Source organism: Neodiprion pinetum, chromosome 4 (assembly GCF_021155775.2).
Source record: "Neodiprion pinetum isolate iyNeoPine1 chromosome 4, iyNeoPine1.2, whole genome shotgun sequence".
Classification (NCBI taxonomy): Eukaryota; Metazoa; Arthropoda; class Insecta; order Hymenoptera; family Diprionidae; genus Neodiprion; species Neodiprion pinetum.
The window spans coordinates 38,653,787-38,664,636 of record NC_060235.2 but is presented as its reverse complement, the minus strand read 5'-3'; the positions used below and the strand labels follow the sequence as shown (position 1 = coordinate 38,664,636).

General features: G+C 38.2%; 1 protein-coding gene across 1 annotated transcript; it reads right to left on the bottom strand.

Annotated features, from left to right (window-relative positions):
- Positions 1-790: 790 nt before the first annotated feature.
- Positions 791-10,850, bottom strand: LOC124216912 (uncharacterized). Its single transcript, XM_069134947.1, has 7 exons — positions 10,600-10,850; positions 5,877-6,007; positions 4,302-4,708; positions 3,434-3,533; positions 3,216-3,320; positions 1,236-1,394; positions 791-1,153 (listed from the first exon to the last, which is right to left on the bottom strand). Exons 2-7 carry the CDS (start codon positions 5,961-5,963, stop codon positions 1,097-1,099), a joined length of 915 nt encoding a protein of 304 aa, XP_068991048.1. The 5' UTR covers positions 5,964-6,007; positions 10,600-10,850; the 3' UTR covers positions 791-1,096.

The following is a 10,850-nucleotide window of genomic DNA, read 5'->3' as shown; positions in this document are numbered from 1 at the left end:
CTTTGAAAATATAAAAAAAAAAAAATCGATTTTTTCAAATTTCTACACTAGAATACCCCCTTAAGACCCTAATAAACAAAATATATCAATGGCAGATTTGGTCAATTAATTTCAAAATTTCATTTTTTTCAGCATTTTCAAAACTGTCTGCCACTATGCTAAACGCGTGGTAATGGTCTGCCATTGTTATTTTTAGATAATAATAATAATATATTTTCAAATATCAAAACGGCAGACGTGGTCAAATGCATTTAAAATTCACCGAAAATCGATACCTGTCTTACCTGAGCGCGCGCCGCGTCCACCAGTTGGGGCTTAGTGAACCCCCATCTCATATATGGGGGGGATAGGGGCCTCACTGTACAAAATCCCAGGTTTGGTCAAATACATGCAGGTAGCCGTCCACTGGCTCTTAGACTACATGAGATACCGTCATTCCGGGAACGTTTGACGAAAAAATTCTTTCTTGTTTGTTAATACGCAGAATGATTTATATATAAACATGTAATTGTATTTGTTTCAGAACCTTTGGTGAGAAAATCTATTGTTTTCGATCACTGATTCGTCTTTGGTAGCTTCTCATATATTATGATCATATGTTCACGAAATGATATCGATGCTCGCGAATTGGCGAAACATGAAAGAACATCCATTTTTGGCGGTACATTCAAAATGTACGGACGTTTTTTGCCACACCTAGCACTATTTATGATTGTTACGGTTATTCATTCTTCCTAAGGTTGATGCGTACCAACTACTGTAATCACGTGAGACCAAGTTACATTCGATATTTCACGTTCCTGTTATGTTTTATTGAAAAGGATCGTTACAATACACCGGCTATTCCCCAAATTTTCACCAAGCAATTCAAAGATGAATGAAAAATTTGAACCGTCTGCTTTTCCTGTTATACCTCAGACTAGGTAGGTATGATCATCTCGTCATGTGAAATGAAATCGGAGAATCACAGTTGAATGAAATTTTCGATGCCCGACTGCTGGGTTTGAATTACTAGACCAGCGGATATACAGAAAATTGGGTACATGTCGTGATGCAACAAAATCTTTGCGATCCTGCGGATTATCTGCTTCCGTATTCACTCGCCGAACAGAGCGAGAAGCGTTGCGATATACGAGAAAGTGGTCGATAACCCCTGGAATAAAGAATGAAAATCAGAAGGTTGAGCTAGTTTGTGAAAAAGTGAAAATTGTACCACAGGCTCGTCATGTACGTACAACTCCAAACGTTTCCAGGTTCAAGGCAGGAAGCACGCCGTCGATTTTGATTATGACTGGATCATTGGCCCTTTGCATCATCATCACTACCGAGCGTTGCATCTTAGGCGATTTGCCTAGCCACTGGCCATGTAAAACGGATTCCGATACTCGTTGACTCTTCGGGGGAAATTGAAATTGATCATCGATTTTAATGACCAACGAACGTGCAGGTGATAACAACACATCGATAATTCGATTGAGCTAAGAAAATAGTACGCAAAATTTTTTGATGATTTTTGAAGTGCGGCAGAAAAATTGAAACAAGATATTCCATAAGTATCCAAGGTGGTCATGCCCCGATGAAATGACCGAAGGTGAGCTATGCTGTTTATTATCACTATCATTATCACGATCATTTTCGTTGTTGTTATTTTTACCATGATTATCATCATTGCTACATATGTGCCAAACGTGCTGCTGAAGAGCACAATTGGCCAAGTGGTGCAATTGGCTGATCGTTGGAATTTTTCAGTTTACACGTGTACAAGTATTTCTTCCAATATTGCGAATTGGTTTCCTTCGAAGAACTTTGCAATTGGATTTTTCGATCGCAATCCGGGGATCACCAGACTTCACAATTCTGCTGAGCATCAGCGCTAGTTTAGAGTTTAAATGAATATTACCAAGGTTGTTTCGCGTGATTCCTGTATCCTTGTGCTGATTACCCGATTCGTATTCGCGCTGCCTAATGCTCAATAACCAAAAACTGGTAATACAGTACGTTCTCCGATGTGTAACGACTCACATGTATGTTCACGTTCATTGGTCACAGCACCGTAAATGTATCAACGGTGGAGGTTATCGAGTCGAATATTGATACAAGCTTTCATCTTTCGCAATAAAATCGAAAAAATGCCTCACCGTTGACATAACTTTCTGACATTTTCTTGATTTCCGTGACCAATGTCAATTTCTCTGATATTTCCATGTTGACCCTGACTGTGGACACTGTTGTTGAATGACTGACGATATATTTGTACACATCCAACATTATACTCAACACTTAAGACTTTGCAACGAGCAAACTTCCGGTACCGTGGCAACTTCTTGCCTCCACAAATATAGCTTTTGAACAAGAACATTTCGTGTCATATTGCAAAGGAATGATCAAAAATTGATCCGGGCTTTAATACCGTCATTCGACACCTTCACGCTCACTTAGAGCCTAATAACATTAACCCTGGAGAGAAGGTGAGGATTTTTTATTAAATTTTCGTGAAGGTTTGTGCTCGCGAAACTTCTCGGAAAGGAGGGTGAGATATTTTTCGTTTACTCCTACTTCGCCAAGCACCAAAGATGCCGAGCAAAATGTTTGCGATGTGCGTACCAAAACGTTAACCTGCATTTGTTAAGCTGCACTATTAAACGGCGTACCACCATACGAATCCTCTGCGTTTTATTCGGCCACCTTCTGTGGATGTTGAAACATCAACACCATTTAATTATGTTAATCACCAACGTTTCGATGGAGATCGGACTTCAATTCTACATATTTCTCACCAGAGATACATTCATGTGACACGCCGTATGTGCTCATGCTACAAATCCTATTTTCCGTGCCATCTTCACTCAAAAACTAGAACACTGGTACTTTCAATAAGCGTCACTACTTGATAGTTGACTTTTGAGCACTGGTGGTCATAAAAACTACAAAGTAGCCTAGTTGTCGACGTAGGTAACGCAGAATAGTCTTTCTTGCAAATTTGTGTTCAACAGGCGCAGACGCTCGTCTGAGACTCATATCGCAAACTTACCCTCGGCGTAAAAAGACCTTCTTTACCTCCGCGATGCACAATCTACTGTTGAGCTTCAATCATTTAATTTATAACAATTGCTGACGTACGATTTCGGTCAGTTCGAAAATCACGAGCATTACAAAACTGAAGTCTTGCCAGACGTGATTAGAAAAACTCGACAAGAAAAACTGAAGTCATTTACCGACTGAGCCATGTAGTCCGCTGGCCAGGCGTACAAAAAAAGATGGACCATGGATACCATCTCGAAGGCCAGCACCTTGACGAAATCAAGTGAGTAGAATTGCCTCTGTATTGACATGGAATGCAAAATAAAATCAAAAAATCTTGACTGACTGCACAGATAATAGGCACCCAACGTTTCGGACCATATTAATTTTATCCGTTACAAATCAATCTTACAAAAGTGATCACGACTCCTGCAAACATAACTGCAGCGAAGTTCGATGCGGCCACCGCAAAAGCCATACGACCGACAGTCTTCGACAGTCTGCTCGCAAACCTGGAAATTGTAAAAACGTTAACTAAACCCATTTAATTTTCTAGGAAATATCAATATTTTCAAGCTGGTGGCGTAGTAACAAAAGAGTTGACAACATTTTTCTTTTAACGCGACATGGATCATTTGAATTGCCCATGATTCCTCATTACACCTGCTATACGAATAAACCGAAAAGACAAGCTGAACACTTGTTTCGCAAAAACTAAAGTGTGTAATGCTGGAGATCTGCGACTTTTTCATTTTTTACGAAAAAATTATCAAACTCACGAATGTATGTTTCTCGAGGTTTCATGCACCTGCCAAAAATATTTCAGAGGACAAAAGAAAAGAGGATGCTTCCGAATGACCATATTTCGCAATGTTCCATTTGCCCGAGGTACAAATCCGTCCGGTACCTTGGCACAAGAGGACAACAGATGCATTTGTTGTTACAAATGTTGTTTTTCCCGAAAATTCTAACATGGAAAATAGGCGATGGTGAAATTTTATTATACACGACACTCGATCTATTGGAATTTTGTTAGATCGTCGAATTGCGTCGATGAATAAAATCGTTCTAAAAAATTGTAGAAAATTCGAGTCGAGTCGAAAAAATATTTTTTGAAAACCAAACGCTTTTCAACGTGAGAACAATCACATGAAGAAACACGAGCCCAATTCGAGAGCTCAAGGGTCAGGCCCAGGTCGGAATGGTATGGAATGCCCCGTTTATTCTTGTGAAAGGTGCATCAAAAAATTGAAATTGACACGGACACGAATTAATCATACTTTAGCGATTCTTGGTGATGTCGAACACATCTGTTGACTTCATTCAGGTTGCTCGCCCTTTCGATTTCCGTGTTCACGATATCAAATCTGGCAACGGCGAACCAGGTTAAAACAACGAAGATCGAGCTCATGAACGCTGAGGATACAACTTGGAGAGCAGTGAAAACATTTGAGCCGTACAGAAGAGCCCATATCCAAAATGGCTCCATTGAAAACGGGTATGCGGTCTTAAGCGGTAAGGGCTGAGGTAGAACAATGGGTGCCAAAAGGTACACACCCAGACCGAGACAGCTCACTACAACAATCATTGTGTGGAGTAATGAACACTTTCTCATGTAGAACCGAATCACAGCTGATTCTTGATCCGTAGCATCTTTCACGAACGTCGTCATTTCGGTTATCAATGCCTGGTAAAAAGTTTTTGGAATGAAAACACTGTTTTGTTACCATGACAACGAATGTAAAATGCAACTTTTGACGGCAAGTTTGGGAAAGATGCGTACAGTTTTCAACCAGTAATTTTCTATAAGCCCCGTATTTTCGTGAATAATTTAACATAGCATTATATCAGGTAATTCGTACGTACAATCACTTAGTGCGCGAGTCTGCAAATAATTGAATTATGAGTAGTTCCATGTATTCTTGATGCGAGACACTTCACTGATATTGCGACGGGTAAATTGGAAAATTCCATCGAATCATCTGAAACATCATGCATCCGTACCAAACTTGCACAGTTTTCATTCGACGCGACGGCTATTTTCAGAACATGAATTACAGAACCGACAATCAGTTTGTGCAACTTTGACGTGTCTATACGACACTTCTGCGTATCGTCAGTTGAGAAATTCGGAAACTGCTTGGGCATAAAAAAGACAGGCAGGATGGAAATTCACCGAATATCTGGCGACTATCTTTGCAAAGACCCAAATGTTTCCAAGTACTTGGTGATGGGTGGTGTACAGATATGCGAAAGTCCAAAGAGTCGACGGGACGAAACCACGAAAGTTAAACTAACGACAGATAAAAACCTATGAAGACCATAAATGCGAAAAGATGACTTGTAGAAAAATAAAAGTTGCGAACGGAAAAATGTACCTACGATTAAACTTATACCGACAGATTTGTTTTTCTTTTATCACGATTTGAGAATGGGCAACATCACGAAGGGAAAAATATTGAGTTGCAAAAATATTGAACCATCAAAAAGTCGACTTTAAAAATGTCAGAATCGGGCCTTTTTCGAAAGTTGGCGAATCCGAATTTATCAGTAACTAGCGAACAAAGATTCGAAAGCTCGAAATCGCGAGACCCACTAAGGCAGAATGGACAAAACACCGTAAAGTCACATCAGTCACATAAATTGCTGCGGTAAAAATATCCAGTCAGTTTGTACTACGTACAGCGAAAGTTTTAAAAGTGTTATAATTTTCATCGACCACAACTGTGACACGGAATTTCCCTCCGCGTGAAATTTACCGTGCACGTTCACTGTCAGAAAATTAAACATCGGCCTGTAACTCATTTTCTTTTAACAGAGAATAATAGGACAATGAAGAGCCGTTCATACTCAACTCGAAGGCGGTCTTCGTCGATATGACAGATAATCGTAATTGCCATCGCACCAAATATTGCCGACATCTCTGTCATGCACAAGAACATGTTGAGGCGGTCTTCTCTGTTGCGGTAAATATTGAATATCTGTGCTGAAAGTATAATTATCATATGAGCCGTAGATAAGAGCTTAAAAACCTGACGTTTCAGGATGATGATACGTTTAGCCCCAAGAGGCAACGGCCAACCGAATATCGGTCTCGACGATATTTTTGCGAAGCGAATCGTCGTCTCTAGCGACAAGTACATCTTCATAAGTTCTTCTTTCTGTCGAACTTTCTCTGGATTTCAAATTCTTCTTTGGTTGGTGAGGAGCCACCGATGGATTAGTCTGTTCCAATTGTCAAATAGACTTGACGTGAGCTAGTGGATACCGGTGCATGTCGTAAGTAATGGGCGCCAAGCGTCGGTACAAGTGAGAACTCAGGGAATACTTAATCGGTGATATCGTATGAAAATGCGAGCTGTCCATCGTGAATCATCGTCGAGATGAAGTTTCATCGACGTACGTTGAGAACTCTTGTCCGAATTACCTTCGTGAAAATATTGCGAGGATACGGGTCATCGTCAGCCGATTTCGGTACGTGTGAACTTATACAGCACGAGAAGTGACAAAATTTTACGAAAACCTTACAACCGTTATGCCGACGTTTGAGTAACATTGCGAGGTTTTTGTGATTCTGTTATCCCTGTTAACGTAGTATACGAAACGAAATGCGAGAATTGAGTTGATGCTGTGACGTTGCTGGGTTAAAGAAACAGAATCGGATGATTATTACGCTTGACGATCAAATGAATCAGCGAAGAACATGAAGAAAATTAATCAAAGATTTTATAAAATCGGATAGAAATTATAGGGTGAAATTGAACAAATAATGTGAAATCAATTGCTAGAGTATTGCTAGGTATAACAGAATCGCGCCTTGTTGAAATATATTGCGGCTTGTGCGTGAGGTTCAAAAATGCATATTTACGACGGCTAATTTTTTACTGATATTTAATCGTCACATGTCGGCATATTGACGAATATAGTGAGCGAACTCAAAAGCTTGCATTGTAAACTTTTCATTTGAATACTTTTATCAACGAATGTGCAGCGCGAGAAGTAGTGCTTTAACTTCTACGTTTTGATTGATTACAAAGAATACTCGAAAAGGAATATTATTTCCGAACGTAACGCTCATCCGTAATTCTGTTGATTCGATTGAAAGCAGAAAATAGATAATCCGTTACTGAAAAATTATACCTTTCTTGATTACAAATTCGTCAAATCAATTGTTGTGTTTCGAAAACTATCAGATTCCAGATAAAATATTGAAGAGAAGAAACTTCAAGCTTTTGAACTTGATTCTTCACGCATGAAAAAATAATATAGTCAATCGCGTCTCTCACCTCATCTGTATGAGATTTTTGTTATCAATAAATAATTGCATTTGCGCCGACCACCCCATATTCATCGATACATTCATTTTTTAACGATGATTAGATATTACATGCCTTGATTACGTACAGTAATAATCATGCCTCGTTTTTAAATACGAAGTTCTTTATATTTGGTCAATTTTACACGTTAAAACTTTTCCGATATAAACCCGTGCAACCTTTTACCCTCGAGAAATTTTCTCTGAAATCCCCTAGTTATTGAATCACAACTTTGTTTCTAAAACATGTCTTTCTCAGTTAAAAATTAAATCCTTGGGCAAACAAAAATCGTCCGAATCTTTCTCAGAAACGGAATTGTAGGTTAAGGTATTAGTACAGGCGAATAAGGCATGTAATCGACTGACTCCTGTTCTTTTTGAGAACAGGTTCGCCGATTTTTTCGTAGGTAGATTCGACCTCAACCAATGAGCTCTTGATTTTGCCGCCATATCGATTTAACAGCTGATTGTTCATAAAAATGTCGAAAAAAAAAATCGAATTCTTATGTTTAATTTTTTTCTATCGGCGTGAGGAAAAAATGTTTGATATAAAAGTAGTAGGTTCTCATCCTCGTGTATAAGAAAAAATTTCTTCGATTTAAAAAATAATTTCCGGTTTAGCCGCAAAATGTAAAAAACTAGCCATTTTCTTTTTTTTCATTTCAATCCAGTTTCCTTAATTATAAATTTAAACCTTCGAAACTCACATGTCGCGTGTGAAATTAGTAGTTCAAAAACCAGTCCAAAAATTATTCGATTATCTCGTACATTATGGCAACAAATAGCGATTTTCGAAAAAACTTTGCGTACCAATAGAATCCAACATAATGGGGTTACAGCGTCAAAAAAAATCTCTCGTAGTACTTACAGATCTGGAGATTGCTAATGCGATTGAAAAAAATTTTTTTTTCATCGACAAAGGTCGGAAAAAAAGGAAAGAAAATTTTTCTTATTTAACAAATAGGATTATTGCTGAAATTATCGACTCAAGAAAAACATTTTTTAATATTATTATTTCTGTTTTTGAGACGAAAAATTGAAAAAAAAAAACCTCCTCATCATTATTAGAACCGGAGTTACACTTGTTTTACTTATTTGCGATTTATTATCAATGTTAATAATATTGTGATTTGAAAAAAATACTATATCTCGTCCATACCTCAAGGGTCAACCGTGAATTTTTTCATTCTGATTCGAGCTCCATTTTTATCAAAATTAATTAGTGAATCGAGGCAAACGCGAGGCGTAGCATCCCAGCAGCGCGGCAACGCGAAACGACGGCGAGGCGACGCGGTGGGGGGCATACGAGAGCGGGCGGTCGAACGGTAGTTGTGAAATGAATATCTCCGGTAAAAATTGTCGTAGAACGTTTTTTTTTAACATGAAAAAAAAATAAATACATTTATCAAGATAAAAAACTAATGACATATTCCGATTGCTGAGAAAAAATTAATTAGATTCAAAAAGAAAGAAATCCTTCTACGACAATTTTTGCCGGAGATATTGCGATATAAAAGAAAAAAAATAAATAAAAAAAAATATTGATCAAAATGAAAAAATAATTGAATATTCCGATAGCTGAGAAAAAGATAATTAGTTTGAAAAAAAAAATTCTTCTACGATAATTTTTACCAGAGATATTCGTTTAACAACTACCATTCGACCGCCCGCTCTAGTATGCCCCCCACCGCGGCGCCACGCCGTCGTTTCACGTTGCCGCGCTGCTGGGATGCAACGCCTCGCGTTTGCCTCGATTCACTAATTGATTTTGATAAAAATGAAGCTCAAATCAGAATGAAAAAATTCACGGTTGACCCTTGAGGTATAGACGAGATATAGTATTTTTTTGGATACAGTACGTTGGATTCTATTGGTATCCAAAGTTTTTTCGAAAATCGCTATTTGTTGCCATAATGTACGAGATAATCGAATAATTTTTGGACTGGTTTTTGAACTACTAAGTTCACACGCGACATGTGAGTTTCGGAAGTTTAAATTTATAATTAAGGAAACTGGATTGAAATTAAAAAAAAAAAAATGGCTGGTTTTTTACATTTTGCGGCTAAAATAAAAATTATTTTGTAAATCAAAACATTTTTTTCTTATGAACGAGAATGAGACCTACTACTTTTATATCAAACATTTTTTCCTCACGGCGATGGAAAAAAAATTAAAAATAAAAATTCGATTTTTTTTTTTCAACATTTTTATAAACAATCAGCTGTTAGATTGATGTGGCGGCAAAATCAAGGGCTCATTGGTTGAGGTCGAATCTACCTACGAAAAAATTGGCGAAACTATTCTCGAAAAGAACAGGAGTCAATGCTTACTCGGCTGGACTATATCCTTTTCAAATTTACCATAGAAAAAACCGAGGAGGAAATTTTTCATTGAGATGTGGAGTTAACTTCCGTCTGCTACAGAACAGTCAACAACGAGCGTGTTCAAAAATACGTACCGAGGCCAAAAAAAATTGAACAGAATTTTCCAAAATAGCAAAATGAAGGTCTTCGTGAACACACCGTTTGATACGTTTAATTGTCTTCATTTGTAAGTCCGCCATCTGACTTTTAGTGCGGGAAGAAATTTCTACCGGTTTACCCAAACTTTCGGCCGGCACTGTACGTTTTTTTATTGCAATAATTCGTACACTAAATAATTGTGGCGGTGACAATTCGCTTGTAAGATTTCCGGAACTTCAACCTGTCGGAGCTTTCACAATTCGGAACTTCGACAGCACACCCGCAGAATAGTAGCCAAAACAAGCTTCACTAACAACGACAAGTGCACACGAATGAGTGTTGACTCGAAGTGCTATGAGAAGAATTGGAAACTGGATTGTCATAATTGTGGTCAAGTTGAGCGCCTGTGATGTATTCCACGAGAATATCCTAAATGCCGTGCGACTGAAGAATGGTAATGCATTGAATGTTTTAGCAGAGAGGAGGATCCAGATTCACAGATTTCAGAAAACTTTGTCAATTTGTAAATTATGCGGTGAGAAGTATTCCATAGAATGCGAAACTAACGATGCCTGAGTAAAAGAATCATATACGTCGAACAACTGGGTTTGTTTTTCAACGAACGGATGCAACTTCGTTGTAACATTCGGAAAATGAAATGATGGAGATTTCACGACTAATATTCATGAACACATTATTGAACTTTACAATGATTCCATGTACCACGATTGGCGCCCATTAGACATTTTTTATGAAGATCAACGTGAATATTTTTTGTTCAAATATTCACCAGCTACTTACTCGTTATTCAGGGATTACGAAATTCAGTCAGAATACTCCAAGATCCATCGCTCGTACAGTAATTTCATTTCACAGTAAATATTTGAGAGAAATGAAACTCAAGGTCTGCTACTCCGTTCTTTCCTTCTCCGACAATGAGAAGGCAATGAATCTTACTTGCCGTTTCGATCCACGCTGATTGTAAGAAACATCTGCTTCGTGTTTTGCGCAGTCCGTCGACAGAACGGCACGCGGCTAAAAGCCGCTTGATT

Excerpts from the sequence above, each read along its gene's own strand:
- LOC124216912 (XM_069134947.1), bottom strand. The coding sequence starts at position 5,963 with ATGTTCTTGTGCATGACAGAGATGTCGGCAATATTTGGTGCGATGGCA. Across the intron at positions 3,534-4,301 it reads CATCACCAAGAATCGCTAAA|GTTTGCGAGCAGACTGTCGA; the intron begins GTATGATTAATT and ends TACAATTTCCAG. Across the intron at positions 3,321-3,433 it reads CAGGAGTCGTGATCACTTTT|AGGCAATTCTACTCACTTGA; the intron begins GTAAGATTGATT and ends ATGTCAATACAG.